The sequence below is a fragment of the Cnephaeus nilssonii genome (genome assembly GCF_951640355.1).
Source record: "Cnephaeus nilssonii genome assembly, chromosome: 1".
Taxonomy (NCBI): domain Eukaryota; kingdom Metazoa; phylum Chordata; class Mammalia; order Chiroptera; family Vespertilionidae; genus Cnephaeus; species Cnephaeus nilssonii.
The window spans coordinates 105,929,992-105,957,093 of record NC_137072.1 but is presented as its reverse complement, the minus strand read 5'-3'; the positions used below and the strand labels follow the sequence as shown (position 1 = coordinate 105,957,093).

The window sequence follows — 27,102 nt, the reverse complement described above, 5'->3', positions numbered from 1 at the left end:
AAATATGGAACAGGTGCTTATCTGCCTGACAGGCAGCCTTCAGCTGTTTTTAAGAGACCTCACTGAGCACACCACTTGGACCTGGCCGTTGGGTAGCGTTTAGTATTTGCCCTCACCACAGAGCACCGGCTTGGGTCGGCCAGATCCAATCCCAGGTTACAAAGGCAATTGCCTCACAATATTTCAGCTGTGAAATTATCTAGAGCAGAGCAACTTTTTGGACATAAAACAAAAATCAATTTAATTATTTGTCCAATTAAGCCATATGCATTTTAGGATACCTTAGCATAATTTTATGCTTTCGTAATTAACTTAAAATGATGCTTCCCTTAACCCTCATAATTTCATTTTACTAGACTAATAAACAGTGAAAGCTACAGCCTTCAGTATAACTTTCCAAAGAATCAGGTAGGATGTCTGTCAATGCATCATGAGTACTAGTGCCTTTATACCTCAGTTATTCAATCCTGAATATTTTTCCTGTTTCTCCTATTTACATCATTTTGTTTCAAAGATAATTCAATCTTTACCTCCAAGGTCAACCGGTGAAAGTGACAGGAATATACATCAAACCGAGGTGTTTTTTGTTGTTTTTTTTAAACATATTTTATTGATATTTTTTACAGAGAGGAAGGGAGAGAGATAGAGAGTTTGAAACATCGATGAGAGAGAAACATCGATCAGCCGCCTCCTGCACACCCCTTCTTGGGGATGTGCCCACAACCAAGGTACATGCCCTTGACTGGAATCGAATCTGGGACTCTTCGGCCTTCAGGCCGACACTCTATCCACTGAGCCAAACCGGTTAGGGCCCTTCAAACCAAGGTTTTAAAATCACTAAAGCATTCTGATGATTTTTTTTTTGGAAAGACCTCATTCTTATCTTCTGAGATCATAAGAATGTTAAATTTCTGAAACCTTCAAAATCACATCCTAGCTTTGCAACTACTGCACAAAACAGTTTCACCTATATTTTCTCACTTTTTAGTGCACACATTTTGAAGTTAAGCAGGGCAAGTGTCATCCCCATTTTAAAAATAAAGGGCCCACGATTAATGAATAACTCATGAAACCAAGTTCACTTTCTGTCATCAACAGGACACTTTCCCTACGCACATTCCAAAGCGGCAGACCAGTCACACCACACACGGGCAAACACGGTGAAATGCACACTTCTGGGCACCACATTGCTCTTCAGGAGCGGGGAGGTGAGCAAAGGTCCCCGACATCAAAACAGGGAGGCATTGGAATACATATATATGATGGCAAATCTTTTCAATGTCCACATTCCAAATGTCATTTCTATTACTCCAGTGACTGGAAACATCCCACTTCCATGAATAGCTTGTAATCATGTGGGCAGCTAAACTGTGATTATAATCAAGAATGGAGAGCAGTATTATTACCACAGAGCCAGATCCAGATAGCTTCTCCCAGGGTTGAGAAAACTTATACAGGGAGCAGGTTGTGGCCCAGAGACACAATCAAAGTGCAAGACAGCTCACTACAAAACTGTGGTCTGAAGTTCAGATAACAACACTGAAACGTTTACCCGAGTCCCATTTACACACACATATCTATGTTCCTTCCCCCTTTTTTAGGATTTATTGATTTCAGAGAGAAAGGGAGGAGAGAGATACAAACATCAATGATGAAAGAATCATTGACTGGCTACCTCCTGCATGCCTGCTACTGGGGATCGAGCCCGAAACCCAGGCATGTGCCCTGACCAGGAATCAAACCTGGACCTCCTGGTTCATAGGTAGATGCTCAACCACTGAGCCATGCTGGCTGAGCTATTTTCCTTCCTTTAATAGCTACATCCTATCCAGTAGAGTGCCCGATGTACTGAGGCTGCACTTTCAAAACTTACCTCCAAAATGCAAGATATTAACAGATATTCTACCAAAAATTTTCCTTGCTTAAATGATTTAGGAAAACAAGGCTTATTTTTTTTCTTTCAATATATATGAATCTGAGAGGCCCACATATAGACTTTGTTTAGCACAGTATTTTCCCTACCACTGTATGCTGAGTACTTCTGGAATAGTACGACAGGGCAACATTGTGCTAGAAAGTAAATGTGAACCTGCAGGAAACTTCTGGATTAGACAGCAAGGCTCTGGCTCCTGTTTCCAGCCCTGCCCTACCCCAGCTGGATAACCTTGGCTAAATGATTTCATTTTCTTTGGGCTTCAGTTTATGACTTGATCCAGGTTTATTCTACTTCTAAAATTCATGATTCCATCAAAAAAGAAACAGTAAATATGCCCAGCCAGTGTGGCTGTTGGATGAGTCCCACCCCATGAACCAGGAGGTCACGGTTCTATTCCCGGTCAGGGGGTGTTTCTATCTTTCTCTCCCTCCCTCTCTCTCTAAAATCAATAAAAAACTTAATTTTAAAAAATGAAACAGTCTCAATCTATATAAAGTTCCCGTGTAGCTGGAAACTTAAATCTGCATCTTCAAATTCATTCAAAGCATGATTTGCTGCTCATTCATTCTGAAAACTTCTGTAGTCAATGTTTTCCCCCACAGGATATCATGTGGACAAGCATATCATAGTTTTAATATGGTCCCGTTAAAATGCACTCATTTTCAAAGCCACAGAATTTTCATAACTTCTCTATTTCAATAATTTGAAATGTCAAGCAAGTCCCTAGAACAGTCTTGCATTTCTCCAGGACATTACCAAAGGAATTAAGCAACTTAACACACAATCTGGGTGACTACACCTTATGCAGAAGAATGAACAGAGGACTGTGTGGGGAAGAAAAATCTGGAAAGCCAGCCACCGGCAGCCCTGGCTAACCCTAAAGGATAGCATGTAGAGCAAAGGTTTCTTCTCACAGGAAGGCTACGCTCTATCATGTCCCTTCGCTTCCAAGAACTGACCGTTCACCTCCAGATCCCCCAATGAAAGGTCACTAACAGAGTGTAAGTTTCTCAATGACAATTTTCGACACGGAAAGTGTATTTATTTAGTTCAAATACAGCCAACCTAAACAGGTGTTCAAAATAAAGATTCAAGTCTATCACGTGACCACTTGTTGACTTGCTAACAACTTGGAACTAGAAAAATACCTCTTTTGATTTTTCCTCTTTGGTAAATCTTCCAAATTTCTCTATCATTTCAGCCACAAATATAACATCCATCTTGTCAGAGAAGTTGGCTGCTTCCACGGTGTAAGCCAGTAACTGCCTGGCTGTGGCCACGGCGTTGGTGATATTGAGAGGCATCTACATCGAAAAGGTAAGAAGCGGCACTCAGCAAATGGATGAACAAAATTTTGGACATTTTTCTTTGCACTTCATGACATTGCAAGGCAGTCACATTACATCATTTGCTCACCATGACCTCCTTCACATGCTTTTACAAACTTTAGAAAATGCAGTTCTAGTGGAAACGAACCTGAGTGCAATGTTTTGAAAACATGGAATGAAATATAATAATGCATAAAACTCCACCAGGTAAACATGCTGCACCGGCTCTGGGTCTCTGCTTATCCAAACCCCAATTGCTTAGTGAACGCTTTCCTGAGAACTCCAGCTGGGAGGACCAATGCCGCCCCGCACGGGAGAATGAACCACTGACTTACTTGTCGGTATCTCCAAGCGCTCACTGCCAGTGACCTTTTACATTTATTTATTTATTTATTGACTTACACATGACTCAGCACCAACCACTGCAAAAAGGGTATACCCGGTGCTAAGGATCATAAGAACGTATGTAACAAAAACTATCTTCCAGCAGCTGATAACCTGGTTTGGTTTAAAAAGACACATAGAACCCTGGTTGGGTGGCTCAGCTGGTTGGAGCATCGTCCAGTACACCAAAGGGTTGCAGGTTCAATCCCCAGTTGGGGAGCAAACGGGAGGCAACCAATCAAAGTTTCTCTATAGCATTGATTCACCCCCCCCCCTTCCTCTCTCTCTCTAATCAATAAAAACATATTCTCAGGAGAGGATAAAAAAGAAAGGTGCATAGAAGTAAAGACAGGAAAAGGCACCTGAGTGGTACAGGTATGACAAGGGGTCACTTGTGACAAAGGGACTATAGAAAGGAACCCAAGAGTTGGCCACCCAGGTGGATGTGAAGGATGGTTGGGATTCTGTCTGGTGGACAGAGATGATAAAGGCATCCAAACAAAGGCACCATGTCAGGTAGTAACAGGAAAGAAAGAGTGACGCCACAGAGGGCCTTGATCACTGGTTGGGAAGACGAGACCTTATTCCAAAAAACAGATCAGTCAACTGAAGTATTATCACCAAGTCCATATGATTTATTCACACATAAAAAAAGAGATCTTATGTAAATGGTTTGAACACCATGCTTCATCAGCAACCTCAGCAAACTGAAGGCTTTCTCGTTACCTGGTTAAACATATAAAGGACTCTAGTGACATCATTTGCATACTGGCAGCGAGAATAATCGTCATCTGCCCAAAAGCCACCTCGGTCACATCTGCGCCAAGCCTTCCTCTCATCCTGCGGGTTCCCCGGATAGATCCCACTGCCATGGGTATTCCGCGTGCACTGCAGGTAGGCAGTGATGCCCGCCAACGTCCTGGGCCACCTGGGCACATGAGGGCAAAACAGTGTAAGAAACCCACACAGCCATAGAGGAGGAAAACCCAGGATGAGAACACGCCACATACAGTCATAGGGGGAAAAATCAAGAAGAAGAAACAAACAAAACTCCTTTAAGATTAAAGATCCAGTCCAGCCAGTGTGCCTCAGTGACTGAGTGTCAACCTATGAACCAGGAGGTCACAGTTCAATTCCTGGCCAGAGCACATGCCCGGATTGCGGGCTCGGTCCCCAGAGAGGGGCGTGCAGGAGGCAGCCGATCAATGATTCTCTCTCATCATTGATGTTTCTATCTCTCTCTCCCTCGCCCTTCCCCTCTGAAATCAATAAAAATATTTATTTTTTAAAAAGAATAAAGACCCAAATTATTTTTTTAAAGGTAAACATGGCCTAAACAGTTTAAAGCTAATAGCCAAGTATATTTTAATAGCGTAACAGAATAGGATATTTTCATAAAATATTCTAAATGTTGCTATAAACACAGGGAAATTGTATCTTGTGCAGCAAAAAAGAAAAATGGTGCAACAAAGGGTTTTGCGTTTGTTTTTAATTACTGTTCAGATACTGTGGGCTGATATCACCATGAGGTATATGAGGTCAGAATCTTCTCCAGGATAATGAGAACACGGCTTTTGCAGGAGCAGAGCTAGTATATGCTCAGAACAGAGTTCCCATGGCAGGGCCAGGACTGCCGCCCCTAATAAGGCCGCCTCAGTGGCATCTAGGAATTTGGAACTGGGAGAGTGCCCGGGAACCGTTAGCTGGTGAGGGCGGCTCACTGTGGCCAGACTGCTGGCACGAGTGGATAGGTTACGCGGAACACCTGCTTTCTTCCTGGGAGTCTGAAACTTTCTGTGCCTACATGACCGGCAGTGAGAACTCTGGGTGCTGAGCCTCCAATGGGCCTCCCCGGGCGGAAACACTGCTAGAAGTTGTTGCCTTTTCATGGCTGGAGAAGGAGAAGGCTCTGCGTGAGCCCCATGGGACAGAGAGAGCATGGAGGAGCCTGCACGTGGGTCTCTTTGTGACACAGCTGTGTACCTTCCTACATCACCACGATACCCCTGAGCTGTCACTGCAACGACACGCTGAGTCCTGCAGTCCTTCTAGCAAACGTCTGCACTTGGGGTGAGGGGTCTTGAAGGCCCCCAACACAGTATGAAACCGAATTTGTCTGGGAGAAGCCCCTCCCTATGCAAGTGACTAGGTCCTCATGACCTGGGCTGGGAGAATCTTTGTTATCTGAGCTCCATTTCTCTAAAACTGGCAATGAAATTGAACACAATTAATAAAAGTTAGAGCTGACGGGCCACACAGGAACTGCTAAATTATACCCGTCACAACAAAATATAATTCATCACCAAAATTTGCATAAATAGATCAAGCAACACTAAACTAAATTCTTACGAATGCAGTGGAAGTTTAAGTGCATAATACCGTAAGGCATGTCAAAAGATGAGTAATTCATTAATCAGCTGAATGATTAGATTCCTCTTCTATTTTTAAAAATATAAAACACTCAAACACTATAAGTAAAAATAGAAAATCCACCATAAACAGAAATATATTGTAATTATTTAATGAAATATTTGGGATATAACAAAATTAACAAATGTTACCTATTTTACTTTAAGGTACACAATATAAGTATTTTAGATTAACAGTTAATCCACATAAAAGACTAATCCACTAGCAATAATAAATGCTGACTTCCACATATTCATGTCAAGGATAATTAAAAAAAGATAATTTTTAAAAAAGCAATGAAGAACTAGCGGAGCTAAAGATGTTGCTTGGACTTGAAAGACTAACACCAAGGGGATTTTCTTATCCTTAAAAATTGGGCTGTACACCCACGAGACCGCAATGGCACCAATCACAAACAATACAAACTGGCATTCACAATCTTCACATACTTTTAAAAGCAACAAACTTCCCTGCATTTATATCAACTACAAACTCATTATTAAAATCCTGAACATAAAGGACATTGAGTAAATAATAAATTTAAGGATTTTTCAAGCAACTTTTTTAAAGTTAAGAGAGTCTAAGGTAAACGTTGTTACCTCTTACAAATTCTGAACTTTCTAAAAAAAAAAAAAACTAACACAATGGTTATCAGGAAATTTAATTTGCAGTCTTTCAGTCATTCTGCTTATGTTAACTGAGTCCAATACCAATGGCTCCCAAGTTTAAGGCCACCCAATAGCTTTCATTTCCAAAGATGTACCTATTGGCAATCATGAATGCCAATTGCCATATACTCAGGTCAAGAAAAATTAAAAAAAAAAAAAAAAGGAACAATAAATAAACACAAATCCAATTTCCACCCCATTTCATTCTTCTGGCAGCTAAGCAAGAAGAACCAAATGGGGGAGGGAAATTTAGATGTGTTTCTCCTAATTATGGTTCCACTTAACTACCAGTAGTTAAAAGTGACTCAGTAATATAAAACCTTCCCAAGTTTGGCGGGGGTCGGGGGGGAGATACTATTAGTTTGAATACTGTATTTTAGAATTTCCAAAATGTTTCTCTACCATAGTAATAGTTCTTAACTTTTTCAATAAAAACACCTGTTAAAAATGAACATTTCTGGCTCTACCTTTAGGACTCATAAATCAACAGATTTAAGAAAAAGTTCAGGCTGTTTGTATTTTTGTTTATCTCTATAAATGATTCTTAAATCATTGTTCTTCTAAAGTGCAGTCTGTAGATATACAAGGATATATATAGGTACTAGTAGCCCTGCGCACGAATCCATGTGCCAGTAGCTCTCCAGTAGCTCCTTGCTGCCCTCCAGTAGCTCTCTGCCCGCTGCCCCACCCTCCTGTAGCTCCTCCCACCCCTCCTCCCGCACCCCCTTCCCCAATAGCTTGCTGTCCTGCCTTCTCCTGTAGCTCTCCACGGCCCGCTTGTAGCCAGTAGCTCTCTGCTGCCCTCCTGTAGCTCTCCGTACGCTGCCCCACCCTCCTGTAGCTCTCTTCGCCCCCCCATAGCTTGCTTCCCTGCCCCCTCCTGTAGCTCTCACCGCCCACTTGTAGCTCGCTGCCCCGCCCTCCTGCTGATCCCTGATCCGGTCGTTACAAGGTCGGTCGTTACGCTTCATGGCGTAATGACCATTTGCATATTACATCTTTATTATATAGGATATATATATGTATAGGTATAGGTATAGGTAGATATAGATATACGAGGGGCCTGGTGCATGAAATTCGTGCACTGGGGAGGGGTCCCTCAGCCCAGCCAGCCCCCTCTCACATACTGGGAGCCCTCAGGGAATGTCCTACTGATGGCTTAGGCTCGCTCCCCATTGGGAGCGGACCTAAGCCACAGTTTGGCCTCCCTTTGCGGGAGGCCACCAGGCTGATCAGGGGAAGGTGCCAGCCCCATCACCCTGCTGCTGCAGCCACTACCAGTCACTGCAGCCGCCAAGGTATTTTCATCAACACGGACTCCAGTCCCTTCACCATGAAAAAATGACAACTTTCTTTTGGCATTTTTAAGATGTGTCTTTCATAGGATATGACATTTCTTTCTTTCTTTTTCTTTTTATCCTCACCTGAGGATATGTTTCCATTGACTTTTTCCCCGCCCATCCGATGGCAGGCTCGGCCCCTTCCCAAGCCTAAAGCCTCCGCCCCAGGCTTTAGGCTTGGGAAGGGGGACCTCTGCCCCTCCAATGGCTGGCTGGGAGTGACCTGGGTGCCAAGGAGGTTCTTGGGACCCAGGTATGTATGCAAATTAACCGCCATATTTGTTGGGTTAATTTGCATACTCACTCTGATTGGCTGTGGGCATAGCAGAGGTACGGTCAATTTACATGTTTCTCTATTATTAGGTAAGATTCCCCATTTATATATATGAATACATATACATTTCTCCAACATTCTTACTGAGAATAGGAGACAAATCATGTGCCTTTGAGGATAAAAAGGGACATGGGGCACGTCACTTCACCCACTGACCTGAAGTCACCTTTGTTGTTTACCACCCTCTCGGGAGGACAGTACTGTGCAGAGCTTTCTAACACGACAATATCCACAGTTCGTGTGTTGTTTCCGCGCTTGGTCTGGACGTGACAGCCCCAATTTCCAGTTGATCCAGCCTGAATATTAGAAATGGTTAGGGCACTGCATGAAGAAAGATGTTAAAAAGAGAGAAAATATGGTCAGGCAAAAAGGGCAACAACCTGGGCTCCTATCACTCATTTAGCAAATATGCCTGAACGCACATTGTGGGCCACGCGCTCGTTAGATTAAAACCAATTTTAAAAATGTCCCTCCACTGAAGTACTTGAGCAGCAAGTCAGGACAAGCAGGTTAAGAGACTTAAATACGATGGCAAGGGTGAGAACAGAAGCAGGAATAGAGTGCAACGGTATATAATGCCCGAGACTTCTTCCAGAGAAAGGGAGAGCAGGGCACAGCAGGGAGGGGGAACAGCACGCGCAAAGGCAGAAACATCACGGCACATTCCAAAGCAAAACCAACATCTACCTTCTCACCGGTTCTAAAGGAAAGATTCAAGCATGAACAAAGAAGATTTGTATTTTAAAGTATGTAATTAAGAAAACATTTAAGGTAAAATATTCTCTGGAAAAAGGGTTACACAAGAAATAACTTGCTATGTCTCTAAAAAGAGGTAGTAAATCACTAACTAATGGTTTCACAAAAGGAGTTTCCACATAAAAGTCTAATTTCCAAAACGGCTATATATCTCAACAGTTATCAGGAAATTTGATTTGCAAGATGAAGTCACAATTCTCTAATATAAAACCTATTCATTAAAGAGCAAATGTCAGAACATTTAATTAACCTTTACTCCCCACCCCCACAGGACAAATTAGGCTTTGCTTCTAAGTAGATACAAATGATAAGTAATTAGACATAAAGTATCATTGAAGTAACTTACAAAATTATGTCTTGGAGTTTAACACACATTTTTCCAGTCTCCTAAGTCATCAATGGCTACACAACAACAAATGTTCTAATGAAGACTTTGAGGCACTATTATTCTGAATCAAAGACAATGTTGATCCTCTTTACTGTCAGTAAATAAATCAATACACTGTAATTAATAGATTCCCAGATAAAGTGACACAAATGAGTCTGGCATTAAATTTAAGTAACCGGAAAGTTTATCAAACTTTCTATTCATGTGACTCTACTGAACTAGGAAAAAGTGTATAAAAAAATGGGCAATGAAAATCATTCTGGGATCCAATAGGTTCCCAAACCTTCTTGGTTCACAGCCCTTTCACCGACTAGATAACTTTCTCATGACGCAGGTTCCAATTACCAAGTTAAATCTCCAAGCTGTGCATCTAGGTCCTAACAATGTAGTAGCCACTTGAAAAAATACTTCACATCAATTTGCAAGAAACATTTCATTCTTAAATAACAACTATATCTAATGGCTGTGTGTACCTGTTGGGCATTACACAATTAATCAAACATCAGATACAGATCGGAGAATGATATACTTATTTGTTGTTTCACAATGATTTTTCACTTGGTACTTGCTTTGTAGCAAAGTAATCGACAAAAACCCTACATCCCAAAGGATGACACTAGCAAAAGGAACTCAGCATGACTTAATGGTGACACCATAACTGCCTAGAGCTTGTAACTGTGTGGTGTCTGACAAATGTCGAGTATCGCTATTCTTCCTCAGAAACCTACCTCTGGCACCCCTGTAAACTCATATGGTGTCCTGGGTACCTTACACCCCTGCTGGGAGCTATGGTACTAATATATTTTGTAAGTTCTTCTTAAGATAACTTTTAGCCGTAACTTCAATGTCTAAAACCAATTACCAGAATAAAATTTTCAGGCATTCTCAAGGTAGCACACTTGGAATGTAAGAAAAGAAAAAAAAAAAAAAGGCAGCTTCAATTTCATCTTTGAGGAAAACTAGAAATTCTCAGTCTTACCAATCAAGGATCAATAACATGAGGAGACCAATGAAGAATGAACAGGTGTCTCAGGGACCAATTCAATAACCCTATTTCCTTTTCCTACAACTCCTATTCTTCTGAGCTAACCCTGGGTAAAGAAGTTTTCAGTCTTCATACGAAAGATTTTCACTTTAGTCAAGTGTCCCTGCCAACAAAAATACTAGGCAAGGCTGCTATCCTTAGCATATTTCTGTACTTCCAGAAAGAATTTCAATTAAGGTATGATTTGTAAAAATAAATTGGTCATATGAATCTCGATACTTTACAGTCATCAAAATTAAGGTTCCACATTTATCAAAGTTCTTTTCTTTAGAAAAGGGGCCCCTGTATTTTTAAAGCTCTACTGTTGTATGCCAATTTTGGTCCATTCATATAATCACTGCTTAAAATGCACAACTGATGCCTTTGAACATATGTATACACGTATGAAATTATCAGCACAGTAAAAACAACGTGACAGCCAGTCTTCTCACTGGGACTAACGTACTGCTTCTAACAAAGGAACTCTGCTTCTGCGGAAGACAGCTCCTATCAGACCACCCTCCCTGAAGTTTAGTTACAAGCTCTCGACAAACAACAAAATGACAACTCTCTGAATACACTGACTGATGCAAAGCAAGCGGAAACCAGAGAGGAGCCCACACTAGGAAGAAGGGATTGGCCCTAGGGAGTAATCATAAAATTGTTTTTAATGGCTTCTGTCCAAGGACATGCCCTCCTCAAATAGAAATTCACAATCTGACGTGTTGAAAAATCACAGGATGAAGGTAGAAAGGAGCCTGGCTAGAAGCCCAAATGTCTGCATATAAAATCTACCCAGATCTCTAACTGACCCCTCACCTACACACAGATAGGGCCGATGCACGCAGATATCAGCTGCTGCCTAGCACAGAAAGGAGTTTGAATTCAGCCAAGCTAACTGCTTGAGGACACAAAAAATCAGCTCCCTTCACATGAACAGAACAAAATTCAGAGTCAGGGGTCAAACTTCTTCTTCAAAGGCCAAGAATCAAAAGTGAGGATATTATATATGTACTTATGTAACAATTAAAAATATAAGCATTTAAAATTATTCTTAGATCACAGGCCCAGCAGGCCAGACTTAGCCCAGAGGTTATATGTGACTGACTTCTCTACAGTGAATCATTCGCAATGTCCAGGAAATAATCCAACATTACTAGATATATAAATAATATATATTTTTAAATAGAAAAATATAAGCCATAGTCAAAAGAAAAGTAGTCAGTGATGATCCCAAGACGACCCAGATGTTAGAACTGCCTGGCAAGGATTTAAAAGCATCTGCTAGAAATATGTTAAAAGACATAAATGAAAATATGCTTCTAATAATCAGATAGGAAATCTCAGTGGAGAACCAAATTATAAAATACAATAGTCTACCCCACAATTCCAAGGCATGAATTTCAACTAAGAGAACCTTCAGTTTCTGATATAATGTTTTCATGTCACTTCTGTGGGTCTGTTGTGATACTACCCTCCGGTGACCCAGCAGAGTTTGGAAACTGCAGATCTACTCTTTAAAATTCAAGCAGAATTCTAAAATTCCTACTAAGAAATTGGAAGGAAGGAAAGAAGGAGTCAGAGAGAAAGAAAATCCAATGTCTACAGATAAAGATTTTACTAAAGTAAAATATATGGTGAGCAATAATATCATATATATGTTTACTCTGCTTTTTACACTTAAAAAAGCTCATTTGAATTAAGTATTTTGGTGCTCACACCAGCCATGGGGTTAATAAGACAGGTGATATATTCTTTTATACCAGTGGGGTAGAGAAAGGAAGTATCTTAAAATGTAGCGTCATAAAACAGTGAAAATTAGGTGATTCCTAAAAGTGGAACTCTGAGCTTAGCAGCAGGAATTGGGTAGAAATTAAGTTTGACACTTAAAGTTTACAGCATTCCTCCTAAAACTTTAAACAAAATGTCTCTAATTTTTCAACAGTGTTTCTCTTTTATCTTATACCCTCCTCACCCCCCACCCCCCCAAAAAATGAAACTGGATGGAAAGGCAGCTATTTAATTTTACAAGATGAGTAACAATCAGGAAACCAGATGTCTGCATTTTTAAATGCACGAAGACAAAATATTGATTCAAACTCCAACTAAACATTACAATTCTCAAACAATAAATCAAATTCACAGAAACAGTTTCTGACTTTAAAAAAGTTTACCTTGCAATCAACGAGCAGTTGTGAATCATGTTCTTCTCAACAAAGATACCTTGCGATTCATCAGTTTCAACGATCCGCCCATCCTGATACCATAACACTTGCATGTCCTGGTCAATATACGAAGCCATACACTGGAAGGGAAGGCTGTCCCCTTCAAACACGACTTGACGGTGAGATGGAGTCATGTAGAAAGAGGGTAATTCAAGGGGAGGATCTAGAGATAGTAAAACAAACTCAGTAAACAAACACAATACTATATGCAGGCTCCAGAATGGAAAGGTATGGAAATTCTAATTAAAACTTTAAGAATGGAAAACCAAACATTCCTCAACAATGACACTTTAATACTAGCACAAACAAGGCTACTCCTGAGATAAGTGGGTCCCAGATGAAAACAAATTTGGCAAAATTAAAATGAAACCATTTTGTAATCAGTTCTGACATTTAGAGTGGTTCCTTTTTGGTGGTATCACATGACTATGAAATGACCACAGAAGCAGTTTTAAAAGAACAAACTGTAGCCCTAGCCGGGTTGGCTCAGTGGATAGTGTTGGCCCTCAGACTGAAGGGTCCTGGGTTCGAGTCTATTCAAGGACACGTACCTAGGTTGCAGTGTACTCCCTGGCCCTGGTCGGGGTGTTTGCAGGAGGCAATGTGTCTCTCTCACATCAATGTTTTTCTCTGTCTCTCTCCCTCCCTTTCACTGTCTCTAAAAATCAACGGAAAAATATCCTCGGGTGAAGATTAACAAAAATCCTATCTAATAAAAGAGTAATATGCAAATTGACCTTCACTCCAACACACAAGATGGCTGCCCCCATGTGGTCAAAGATGGCTGCCTCCATGTGGACACAAGATGGCCACCACAAGATGGCCAACAGGGGAGGGCAGTTAGGAGGGACACGGCCTGCAAGGGAGGGCAGTTGTGGGAGGCGATCAAGCCTGCAGGGGAGTGCAGTTAGGGGTGACCAGGCCAGCAGAGGAGGGAAGTTGGGGGCGACTGGGCCTGCAGGGAATGGCAGTTGGGGGGGACCCAGGCCTGCAGGGGAGGGCAGTTGGGGGGGATCAGGCCTGCAGGGGAGGGCAGTTAGGGGTGACCAGGCCTGCAGGGGAGGACAGTTAGGGGCAATCAGGCTGGCAGGGGAGCAGTTAGGCATCAATCAGGCTGGCAGGGGAGTGGTTAGGGGGTGGTCAGGCTGGCAGGCAGAAGCGGTTAGGGGCAACCAGGAAGGCAGGCAGGCGAGCAGTTGGGAGCCAGCAGTCCTGAATTGTGAGAGGATGTCCGATCTCACCAGTGGGATCGGGCCTAAATGGACAGTCGGACATCCCTCGAGGGGTCCCAGATTGAAGAGGGTGCAGGCTGGGCTGAGGGACACACACCGCCCCCCACCCCCGCATGAATTTCGTGCACTGGGCCTCTAGTAATTAAATAAATAAGTAAATAAATAATCTATATATATAAAAGCCTAAGCAACCTGCCGAATGACCAGTAGCTATGAAGCTATGACGCGCACTGCCAGGCTGCGGTGACTTGGCAGTTGCGGTCGTCAGGTGACACACGGAACCAGAGAGGAGGAAGTCTGATTCTGGGGTGTATCACCCAAGAACCACACTCTCACAATCCAGGACCCCTTGGGGGATGTTGGAGAGCCGGTTTCGGCCCGATCACCACAGGCCAGGCCAAGGGACCCCACCAGTACACGATCAGTGCACTGGGCCTCTAGTCTTACCTAATAATAGACAAACATGCAAATTGACCGCACCTTTGTTACGCCCACAGCCAATCAGAGCGAACAAGATGTTGGTTAATTTGCATATGCAGGCACTGAGCGGCCTGGGTCCCGTAAACATCCTCCGGACCCAGGTCGCTCAGAGCCTGTAGGCCCGCACTTAGGTCCTGAGCGGCAGGGGTCCCAGAATGCCCCCTGGCCACTTCGAGCCTATAGGTGCAGGCGCCAAGGGGCTGGGGGTGGGGCGGGAACATCCCGTGTCACCATAGTGCCCCCAGCAGCTTGGGAATGCTCCAGCACCAAGAGGCAGTTTGGGTCCACGCCCCCAGACAAGCACCCACGATGGGGGGCTGGCTGCTGGCCTCTGGGGTGTGTGGAGACCCCGGCGGCCACCGCTGCGTGCGGCCCAGGGGTCCCTGCATGCCCCCCAGCCTGGCGCCCATGGTCAGGGCTCATACAGGAGGCAACCAATCAAAGTGTCCCTCTCACATTGATGTTTCTCTCTGTCTCTCCCTCTCTCTTCCACACTCTGTAAAAATCAATGGGAACATATCCTCAGGTGAGGATTAAAAAAAGAAAAGAAATGCATATCCTAGGAAAGACACATCTTGAAAATGCCTAAAGAAAGTTGTCATTTTTTCTTGGTGAAGGGACTGGAGTCCGTGTTGATGAAAACACCTTGGTGGCTGCGGTGACTGGCAGTGGCTGCAGCAGTGGGGTGATGGGGCTGGTGCCTTCCCCGGATCAGCCCCGTTGCCTCCCACAAAGGGAGGCCAGACTGCGCCTTAGGCCCGCTCTCCAGGGGGAGCGGGCCTAAGCCATCAGTAGGACATCCCCTGAGGGCACCCAGTCTGTGAGAGGGGGCAGGTTGGGCTGAGGGAGTGCACGAACCCCAGTGCACGAATTTCGTGCACCGGGCCCCTAGTAATAAATAAAAGAACAAACTGTAAAATGATACTTAAATATGGAGAAGGGAAATGGTGATAAAAAACTGCTGATATAGATACAATTTAAAAATACTTTTTGGAGACTGTATTACCTTTGATTAAACCACTGGTTTCTGGTTATAAAAGTAATGCATACTCATTGCAGAAAATTTAGAACATTTAAAGAAAAAGGAGGGAAAATCTTTTAAGATTCCACATATTATAATCACATTTTAAGAGCTGATATATTTCCTTTCATTCAGAAAAACAAAAGGGAGAAATTTTAATTATATATGAAAAAAATGTATGCAAAAATCATGGGCTCATTAAAAGCCTTTAAAATACTTGGTCCATTGTCTGACACAATTGTACTTATAGTAGTCTCCCCAAAAGAAAAATTGCATGTATGCAAAAATGTATGGAAGGAAATTAATCCTTGTACTGTTTATGGAGTGAGAAATTATTAACAAACTAAATATGCAGTAATAAGGAAGTTGTCAAGTTATAGCTACATTTATATAATGGAGTGGTATGCATCTATTTTATATGATGGGGAAATAAGTTTATATGATTTCAAGTTAAAAAAGGTTACAAGAGCATGAAAATATGCTATTTTGGTCAAAGCCTAGGAAAAAGGTGCAGAAGATAATACACCAACGTATCTCTGGGAGTGATAAAATGTAGCATGGGTTTGATTCTTTTCGTTTTTTTCTTTATTGAGGTATAATTAACAAATAAAGTTATAAAATATTTGAAGTGTACATCATGATGATTTGACACACATATACATTATTTATTTTCATTAAATCTTAATGTTTTTCCAATGAGCACATTTCATCTGTGAAACAACAATAAAAATGATCATAAAGAGAAAATGAAAAAAAAAAATGACAGGATTGTTTGTTTCCAAACACAAAGACTAAGTCGAAATCTCCTCCTACCATCTTAAGGACTGTTTTTTGTTTGATGTGTGTTTTTGTGTTTTCATTTAACACACATTTCTTAGGAATAAACCTTTACATACAGAATTACTGGATGAAAATGTATCAACTACTTAAGAACACTGATATGTTTTGCCAAACTATACTTTAAAAGGCTGTATCAATTCACGCCCCCACCAACAAACAGTGATTCCTGAGGTTTTATTACTACCAACAAATCCCTAATTTGTCAACTGACAGAAAATCTGAAGGTCTCTGCTATTCTTTGAAATTGGTTTTCACAAAGCTGTTCAGAGCCTAAGAACCTTAAATACCAACTGATCTGACTTAATTGTTGGCATCAACGAAATATTATTGAATCCATGAAGATTAACGGTGGCATTCAGTTCCATCAACATGTAAAGGGAATTTCACGGGTTGTCAAGGAATACATGGTGGCAGGTAAGTTACAGTAATTGCTCTCTGTGTTTTCTTCCCCGCTTACCGCATGTCAGCAGCTCCTGCTTCACGCCCGTGACCGGCTGGGCCTGCAGGGACTTGGGGTAAACGCACCGCGTGTCCCGCACGGTGATGTTCCTCTCCTTCACCCAGCGATGCATCCACAGGATGTTGCAATCACACAGAAGATACTCGGTCTGAAATTCTCTGTAGCAACCATAACACAGATTAGAGATTACGGTGACTAAAAGGAAACAGCACTTTGGTTTTACGTTGGCTTAGGCTCTGGGCGGTGTGTTCCCCTTCACGGCACCGGTGACCTCCGCCATCCACTAGATATGGTCTCCTCTCCAGGGATATGACGTGCGGAGGGTCTGGGGACTCACACTGCTTTCAACCCAAATTGCCACTTGAACAAAATCTATGCATCAGCCCTCACCTATGCAATAAGCTCCATAAACCCAGGGTTTTGGAATACCAAAGCCCCATCCTTTTTGCCTATCAAAGGCTTACCAATTCATCTTAAAACATGTAGCACTGCCCTGACTGGTTTGGCTCAGTGGATAGAGCGTCGGCCTGCAGACTGAAGGGTCCCAGGTTCGATTCCGGTCAAGGGCTTGTACCTTGGTTGCGGGCACATCCCCAGTGGGAGGTGTGCAGGAGGCAGCTGATCGATGTTTCTCTCTCATTGATGTTTCTAACTCTCTATCCCTCTCCCTTCCTCTCTGTAAAAAATCAATAAAACATATTAAAAAACAAACAAACAAACAAACAAAATGTAGCACTAATATTGCTTCTTGAAGCTGCTCCAATTTTCCCAGCCATCACCTCCACGTTCTTGGCTAAATGCCTGCCAACTGTCCTGTTAATTTGGGCAACACAAAGCAATGTATGATTGTTTCACATGGTCACATACTCATCTGCTGACTGGAGAGTAAGCCCCTCAAGGATGGGGTATATTTCTGACACTTTCGGCTATGTGCCAAGGGATACCGTAATCATTTACAAACGTGAGGGATTCACACTCAAACCCATCAAAAAGATAAGACGTCATACTTGATATGAAAGGAAAAAGAAAATTATCTTTTTTTAAAAAATACGTTTTTATTGATTTCAGAGAAGGGAGAGGGAAAGAGAGATAAAAAAAACATCAATGATGGGAGAGAATCATTGATTGGCTGCCTCCTGCACATCCCCCTGGGGATGGAGCCTGCAACCTGGGCATGTGCCCTGACCTTGAATCGAACTGTGACCTGCAGGTACATTGGTTGACGCTTAACCACTGAGCCTCGCCGGCCAGGCAAGAATTATCTTCAAATGTGGTAAGAAAGTGTTATAATTTGGCATTTGGATGTAAGAAACCAAGAGAGGACATATATAGCTTGTACATTAGTGCAATAATTTCTTGAGTACTTTTATACAAAGCACTAGATATTCATGAGCCATGAGTCTCACTAAGTCCAGCTAATAAAAGTTGTCCCCTGCTAACGTGGAGGGCATTATGTAACAGGAAACAAAATGTAAATATATGTAACAGGGAACAAAATGTAAATATAACTAAAAGAGTGTGCCACGTGGTCTGTACAAATAAACCGACACAGTGCAAAGAGCAAATATAACCACTTGTGCTTCTAACACAGACTGTGCGCTGGCACAGGCTGCATCTCAGGGCTGGCAATAAAAAAGAGGGGTGGAGGTGGGGGGAGTTGGGACAACAAAAGCAAAGAGAAAGTAACTTTAAAAAAAGTACCCAAAGGATGACTGGACTGATTTCTAATTCCTAAGTGCCAGCCTCTGGTCACTTTCTGAAACAACCAAGTGAAAACACTGGCGATTTAACCCACTTTGGGGATGAAAAGACTCCCCACATTCCTGCTACCCAGGGCCTCAAGAGCCAGATTATCCTTTGCAGTCTTTCTTATTTCCCAAACGTCACAGTAATGACTGACTGGAACATCACTAACGATGCCCAAAGGAGATGTTTTCCTTAAAAAGCAGCTCTGGATGAGAAGAGACCCTATGGAGTCTGATCCAATGTGACCCAAAGAGGACCCACCTATGACCGCCATGGGAGGAGGGGCCAGATGGATGGCTCACCTGCTAGCTGCACCCCAGTGAAGGTACTACGTGAGGTTTAAATGATAGCTTTAGGCAAACAAAGGTGAGGAGAAGGGAAGGGTAGAAGTGGGGAAAGAAAAAAGGGAGGAGAGGAGCCATATCCGGTTTGGCTCAGGGGATAGAGTGTAGTCCTGGGGACCGAAGGGTCCCTCCCGGTTTTTGATTCCGGTTAAGGGCACATACCTCAGTTGCAGGCTCCTCCCTGGCCCGGGCCCTGGTCAGGACTCATGCAGGAGGCAACCAATCAATGTGGATGCATGTCTCTCACGTTGATGTTTCTCTCTGTCTTTCCCTCTCTCTTCCACCCTCTCTCTAAAAATCAATGGAAAAACATCCTCGAGTGAGGATTAAAATAAGAAAAAAGGGAAGAGAGAAGAAGGGAAGGGAGAAAAAGAAAAGAATTCAGCATATATACTAGAATTCAGCATATATAGAACAGAGGCGATGGGTAGGGAAGACGATGGAGCATGGAAAAAGAGACTCAATCTCATGAGCTACACATAACAAAAACTTGAAAAACATTACATTTAACTGTAATTCTGACAGAAATTAGCATAACTGAATGTTTAAAACATATTAAGATTTATCTTGAAATACAGTTACTTTCAAAAGTAATATTTGTATTATCTCGCAGTTAAAACACTTTTTTTGGGGGAAAATCAATTCTAAAGATACAGAGAACTATGTAAATATGATCTTACATTGACTTCATAAAGCAGATAGATATTCTACATAAACACTCCTAGAAATGTAATATGATGTGAATTCCGTAGGTGAAGAGGTTATAGGATCAAATTAAATCTCTGAAGTACAAAAGATTCTGAAGCACAAATCCTTCTGAGGGAAGAATACTTTGCACTTAGGGGATTTAATTAGTCAAAGAACAAAATGTTTTCTAATTTGAAAACAAAGTCAAAGAGAAAGAATAACCAATGTATTAGCTTGAAATACAGATTTCACATATAATAATCTAAAGAGAAAATGGTTACCCCCATCTGAAATGTATTATATTAAGGTTTACAGTATGTTTTTCAATGTGAATACAAGCTCTCAAAAAATATTCTAATTTCTGCAAATATCACAAGGTTTTCCCATGAACTCTTTTAAGCCATATAACTGTTTTAATTTTCAAACCTAAGATATATATACATATACATAAGTGTGTGTGTGTGTGTGGGTGTATATATATATATATATATATATATATATATATAGAGAGAGAGAGAGAGAGAGAGAGAGAGAGAGAGAGAGAGAGAGAGAGAGAGGAGAAAAAAATTCTTACTTACAAAGATCGTAATGAGCCAAGATAATCAAAAGTCCCTTGAGATAATGAAGAAAACAAATTCCCGGAAAGGTTTCTGGGGAAAAAAAGGAAATAATTTCACTCTTAAAAATACTAACAAAGATATCTTTGTATACTATTTCATATTTCTTAAAGTGAAATATTACAAAGAATGTATAAAAGTTGTTTCAAATCTTATAAAGAGGGAACAATTAGCAAATATTTCTCCTAGGCTGTAAGAGAAAATTGCTCTTAACCTCATATAAAGCAGTAAAGTATTTAAACATTATTTCTGCTAGACAAGGATTTTTCTAACAAATATCAGGTGAGCCTGGAGGTTACCTCACTAAACCAGATCTTTAGTCAGGCTGTCATTGCAGCTAGAATTATTCCTCAGCTGTTCACTCTGTATCATTTAAGAAAGCAAAAATTCTAGCCCTAACCGGTTTGGCTCAGAGGATAGAGCGTCGGCCTATGGACTAAAGGGTCCCAGGTTCGATTCCGGTCAAGGGCATGTACCTTGGTTGCAGGCACATTCCCAGTATGTGCAGGAGGCAGCTGATCGATGTTTCTCTCTCATTGCTGTTTCTAGCTCTCTATCCCTCTCCCTTCCTCTCTGTAAAAAATCAATAAAAAATATAAAAAAACAAAAAGCAAAAATTCTAAAAAACATAAGAAAGAGCATGGCTGGAGCGATCAGCAGCAACTCGCAGTAACCGAGTAAGAACATCAGCAAAGTGGAAAGAGTCCAGGGTTTAAAATGAAAGAGTCCGTGTTGGCCTTTTCTCTTGCTTTTGCTTGTATCAGATGGCTTTCATGACTGTCTTCACCCTTGCAGCATTTTATATGGATTAAAACCCAAACACCCCATGCTACAATCTGAGTATAGTATGCTACACCCACCATGATTTGACGGAAGTAATTCTTCCATGTTTGACTATGAACCCCAGGAGGGGAGGGCATCAGTGTTTTATTTATTGGGGTACCTCTGGCAGCGAGTAACATGCTGAGGTATACAGTAGGTGCTCATTGGTGGTGGCTGACTGCTCAGGAGGTGGAGCCCCCATGCAGAAGGTTTCTGACACTCAAGGGGACCGAGGGCTCTGGGAGAACGGCAGCATGACCCGCCGACCACACAATCTGTTCTGTGTCTGTTGTGGTATCCACAACAGGTACAACTTGGACCTGGAGTTCTCAAGGAAGAAGTCCTCGGACCTCCCAGGAGGCCTTCAGAGTCTGGGGTGACTGTGTCAGGTGGGGGAGAAGGTGATGATGGGGCACGCGGATTCCCCAGTGGGGAGAGGAAAGAATTGATCTGGGAGAGATCAGCTGTTCCCATACACGTGCAGCAATGAGTTCCTGCTGACTTGCTATTCCACAAATGCCAATCCTTGGCCAAAGAATATGTAACAAACTTTAATCGGAACCTCACTGGATGGGGTTTTATAAATGTCTCGATATAAAAAGTTGGATAAAATGATTCTGATCCTCACAGAATTGCCTAGGAACCAAACAAAGCAAGCAACTAAAAAAAGAATACCTGCAAATTAAAGAACAATAAAATACGCCTTTTTCCTTTCGGGCCTATAAGAGTGGATACCGAATGGGAATTCTGCAGGTCACAGGCATGACTCAAATGGTCATTTTACTCCTAATACCACTCGCCTTCTCCTTAACAAATAGACCTCGCTCTTATTTCCTTCTCCAACCATCATTTGCTCGGCTTCTTTTCCTTTCTAAAAATCCAAATCTCTCCAACCTTTGGGTCATAAACTGAAGTTTTACCTCTTCCAAAAAGTTTCCCCATAACATCTCCATGCTAACATGTTCCTTGGAGCATACAGTACACCATGTGTCTGTGTGTGTCCCTGCGTGTGCAGTAACGTGATATTATGTTCTGATGGCATTATAAAGTACCTCCATGACTCAATTCCAAGCTCCTTATTCCCTACCTACTTCTGTTTTTACTGTACAGTTACTTTTTGAATATTAAACATGGCACAGGTATTTATAAATACTTGGATACTGATTCAAATGTTTCCTTAGATCTTAATAGAGAAGAAAGATGTACTTACAATCTAACCAGATTGGTAAGTCCTCGAAATATGTCTGCATTCAGACATCCTATCCGATTATTTGTCAGATCCCTAAGGAGAGAGGGGGGGAAAATGTCTTCAATCAGTTCTCTTAGTTAATGAAGGTTTCATACATTTCATATTCAAAAAACAGCAGCCAGGTATCAGACAAAACCTTTCCTTTCAGCATCTCAGAGATACCTACCTACCTCAAGAGAGATACTAGGGCACGGGAGAGGCAACAATCCTTGCTCTCGCTTACTTCTGACACATGCACACTAACCCTGCTTCCTTACAGTGCCCTTCATATCTCAAAGCACTGACTCCTGTAAAATGGCCCAAGATACAACTGAAGTGTACACATGAGAATCTACCCTACCGTTTGCGATACAAGTCCCTAGCTGACCTACACAGTTAATTATGCTGGGAAAAGGGAGGGAACAGAGCCCCATCACATCTCAACCAACATCCAACACAATGGATAAGCGAGCAAATCATTGCCCTGCCCTGTGTGGTTCAATTGGTTGAGTGTCGTCCCATGTCCTTACAAGAAGTCACAGGTTCAATTCCTGGTCAGGGCACATGGTGGGGCTTTGGGCTCGATCTCCAGTAGGGGGCATGCAGGAGGCAGCTGATCAATGTTTCTCTTTCCTCTCCCTTCCCCTCTCTCTAAAAAATCAATATATATATATTTTAAAGAGGCCAAATTATCAAAATAAATGCTAGAACTTTTATCTCCTCAAAAACATCTGAAGCTTGATGCTTTCTAACTTCATTCCTTAAATACTTAGAAGTTTTCAAAGTAAAGAAAACACAACTGGGTGAGCTTTTACTTCAGAGATCTACCATTTAGGATCCATAAAAAGCAATTGGGTCATTACCTAGATATCCTTTAACAGTATCTATATAATGGCTTGATTATTTTTTTTCCCATTACTCCAAAATCTTAGCTAATATTCCCATCAAATGTTACTTTCTCAATATTTTCTCTTCTCAATCCATAAACCCTTTTCCTTTCCATCTATGTAAAAAGTTTAGTGAATACAGGGGTGGGAAACAGTATGTTTATAGGTATAATCCTATCTAATAAAGAGGGAACATGCTAATTGACCCTCATGCCATCACAAAGATGGTGGCACCCACAGCCAATAAGGAGGGAGTATGCTAATTGGCTGCCCCATCTTCAAAGATGGTGGTGCCCACAGCCAATGAGGGAATATGCTAATTGACTGCCCCACCCTTAAATATGGCGGCACCCACAGCCAATAAGAAGGGAATATGCTAATTGACTGCCACACCCTGAAAGATGGAGGCACCCATAGTCACAAGATGGCAGTGCCCAGTCCCCTCAGCCCTGCCGGAGCGGCAGGCGCATGGCAAGGCTCCACTCGCCTGCCTCTGGATTCCCCCAGTCCCCTCAACCCCCTAGCCGCCCAGGGCCGCCCGAGGCTCAGGTAACCAGGACCGGCTGAGGCTTGCACTGCAGGCAGTGGCAGCAGCAGAGGTGTGACGGGCGTCGCCTTCCCCTGATCGCCGGGTCGCCTCCTGTCCCTGAGGGCTCCTGGACTGTGAGAGGGGGCAGGCTGGGCTGACGGACCTCCCCTCCAGTGTATGAATTTTCATGCACCGGTCTCTAGTACAAATAAATAATAATATAAGAATAAAATCTGTTTTGAGTACTCACAACTGTAAACCTACTTTTGCCTTCCCACTGTATTTTATTCTTTCTTCACTATTTTTCTTCATACCAAGGATAATGAACACAACTTTACATCTTAATCTGGAGATTAAATTTTAATTGGGACATAACTGATAATTTCTATAACCATCAAAAAAGATGGCATGATTTTCATCCTTTACCAGATGACGTAAATTATATTGCAAGAAAACCCTAAAACAATGAATCTTTACTTTTATCAGTTGTTAGATTTGGATCAATTCACTGCTTTAAATTTTGATAAAAGAATGAGAACACATTTTCTAAACCAAACTTTCAAAACTATTTTTATCACATTTTCTTTAACGCCCATTTTATTCCCTATAGTGGAGAATTTACACCTTCTTTTTTAAAAAAAATGTATTTTTATTGATTTCAGAGAGGAAGGGAGAGGGAGAGATAGAAACATCAATGATGAGAGAGAATCATTGATTGGCTGCCTCCTGCATGCCCCCTACTGGGGATTGAGCCTGCAACCTGGGCATGTGCCTGACTGGGAATCGAACCCTGATATCCTGGTTCATAGGTCTATGCTCAACCACCGAGCCATGCCAGCTGGGCTACCCTTCTTTTAGAGAAGCGACTTGTGCTCCCACTTCTAAACTAAAATGGTTGGACTTTAAATTGTACACTTGATAATGGAAGAAAAAGTTATCAATCTGATGAGAAATGATAAGGCCACAGAACCAAAACCCACTAGCTAGGTTTTTCACTTAGACATTCCGGGACTTGGGTAATCCTGGGGTTCTGTAGTCTCACAGTTCTGTCTCCCCTTTCTTATTGTCAACTTTTGATAAAAGAATCTTAAGCAATACAAATCTTTATCCGTGCCTGCTAATCTCCAGCTCCTCAGACTATTAAAGCTAAATGTTTAATCTTGGAGGGCTTTAAAAAAAAAAGTTCTAGCTGATTTTCCTTTTATTTCTAGGTTTTCCCTGTTTAAGAAAATGAGGCATCATCTTGTGAGTTGTTGCTTAAACAAGCATTTCTGGGCTCTATTCATTCTCTTGTCTCAATTCTGAGCTTTAAATGGTGCAATTACCACCAATTCTTTGGGAAACAATTTCATTATAGCTATATCTATTTAAAATGGTATTTAGGTACTGATAATGGGTGTTCATTTAGATTGAGAATTGGCTTGAATTTGTTGATAAAGCGAAAAGGGACATTGGATGGGGCTCGGTTTTACCTACTTCTGGTAGTTTATTCTGCAGAAAGCCACTTAATATTCCCGATTCAAAGTATCTACAAGATAAAGGCAAGGGCATGGTACACCTCCAAAAATACTGATCACGTGCCTGTCGAGGGAGATGCACAATTGAAATGAATGATTTAAGGTCCCTAAAAAAAAGTGCACATATCTATAAGCAACTATGAACCGTCCCTACTGCAGAGTATCTTTATATTTCACTGAGTTTACATCTAAGACTCTCTCAGCTTGCAAGCTGTACACTGTACATTCAATTACAAGTCAGCTGTGTGGAATTAAAAATATATTTTCTAATGGGAAGAACATTACAAATGGCAATTACCTTCCTCAGCAAGAACACAAGAGACTACTTAATGGGTAATGCAATGAAAAATGCTAAGGCAATGCCTGCACGATATTAGTCATGAAATTCAATGCTATGGAACAAGAAACTTATATATTTATTTTGGATGGCAGTAATTGAGAAATTATTTACTGAAGGATAAAGAACTCAGTGGAGAACCCGAGATATTTTTGCAGTGTCCTTAAAACATCCTAATGAAACTGCATTTTATTAACAGTCCAGTTTCCTTCAACCTCCATCTCGACATGGGAGATATTTTTAGGATTAATCTTCCTTTTAAAAAAATAAGCTTCCTTCCAAAAAAGCTGTGACTATAGTGTGTCAATCATGGAAGGTAAAAATAAGTGATCTTGCCTGGCAGTATGACATAACACTCCTCCCCTTGGATAAAAAAGTTGGAGGGTAATGATTCAAATATTCTAGAATTTTTCACATTTCAGTGTCAGAATCACTGGGAGGGACAGTTAAAACAAAGATGGTCCAGCCTGGGTGGCTCAGTGGTTGATCACTGACCTATGAACCAGGAGGTCACGGTTCGATTCCCTGACAGGGCACACCCCCTGGTTTTGGGCTCAATCCCCAATGGGGGGCATGCAGGAGGCAGCCGATCAATGATTCTCTCTCATCGATGTTTCTCTCTCTGAAATCAATAAAAATATATTTATACTAGAGGCCCAGTGCACGAAATTCGTGCACTGGGTGGGGGGGCCCTCAGCCCAGCCTGCACCCTCTCCAATCCAGGACCCCTCAGGGGATGTCCGACTGCCGGTTTAGGCCCAATCCCACAGGACATCCCTCTCACAATCTGGGACTGCTGGCTCCTAACTGCTCACCTGCCTGCCTGCCTGATCACCCCTAACTGCCCCACATGATGGCCTGGTCACCCCAAGTACCCTCCCTGCCGGCCTGGTTGCCCCTAACTCCCACCCTGCCAGCCTGGTCACCCCCAACTGCCCCCCTCCTCCCGCCAGCCTGATAGCCCCTTGACCCCAGTGTCTGCCATAGGGTACGTCTAGCACCTACACTCTTGTTCCTACTTTAGGACTCATGTTCACAGGCATAGGTTTGAAATGACCCATCCAAACACGGGGCCAGTGTGCCCCTAGTAAGAAGCACAGAGACAGTGAGCTGCTGTTATAAATCAGGCTCACTTAGCCGCTGCCCTCCGCTCCCTAAGGACTCTGTTTCTGGGGAGGTGTGCTGCCTGCCCATGCCTGCGTCCGTCTGGCTGAATCCTAACAGCTTCCAAGACTCTTAGCAGCTAGACTCTGGCCATGGCTCCCCTCTTGGTAAGCAGACTCCAAGTCCATATCTAGGCTGTAGGTTTGTGCGTGTGATTCCACCCCACCGCAGATTCCCCAGCTACCTTGTATCTCTGGAGCCTGGCTCCCTGTTAGTCTGTTGTGCAACTGAACTGATGCTGGTCTCTGCCTTACCGCTTTATGCTGCTAAGCCTGCTGGTACTGCTGGTACTGAAGGCTACTGACCCACTGCAACTCTGATGCCTACCTGGCGCTTCCCACACTCCAACTCCGATCTTCCCTTGCTAGAATTCCGGTCTCCATGCCCCACTGACCTACC

At 42.3% G+C, this 27,102-nt stretch overlaps 1 protein-coding gene across 2 annotated transcripts in view; it reads right to left on the bottom strand.

The window, feature by feature from the left end:
* Positions 1-27,102, bottom strand: part of ADGRA3 (adhesion G protein-coupled receptor A3) — a 115,740-nt gene that overhangs the window by 46,982 nt on the left and 41,656 nt on the right. For both annotated transcript variants that reach the window (XM_079775202.1, XM_079775203.1), the window contains 7 exons: positions 22,252-22,323; positions 20,181-20,252; positions 16,823-16,983; positions 12,742-12,955; positions 8,556-8,720; positions 4,375-4,576; positions 3,085-3,240 (listed from right to left, as the gene is read on the bottom strand). In XM_079775202.1, coding sequence (XP_079631328.1) covers positions 3,085-3,240; positions 4,375-4,576; positions 8,556-8,720; positions 12,742-12,955; positions 16,823-16,983; positions 20,181-20,252; positions 22,252-22,323 — 1,042 coding nt within the window. The remainder of the gene's footprint in view (positions 1-3,084; positions 3,241-4,374; positions 4,577-8,555; positions 8,721-12,741; positions 12,956-16,822; positions 16,984-20,180; positions 20,253-22,251; positions 22,324-27,102) is intronic.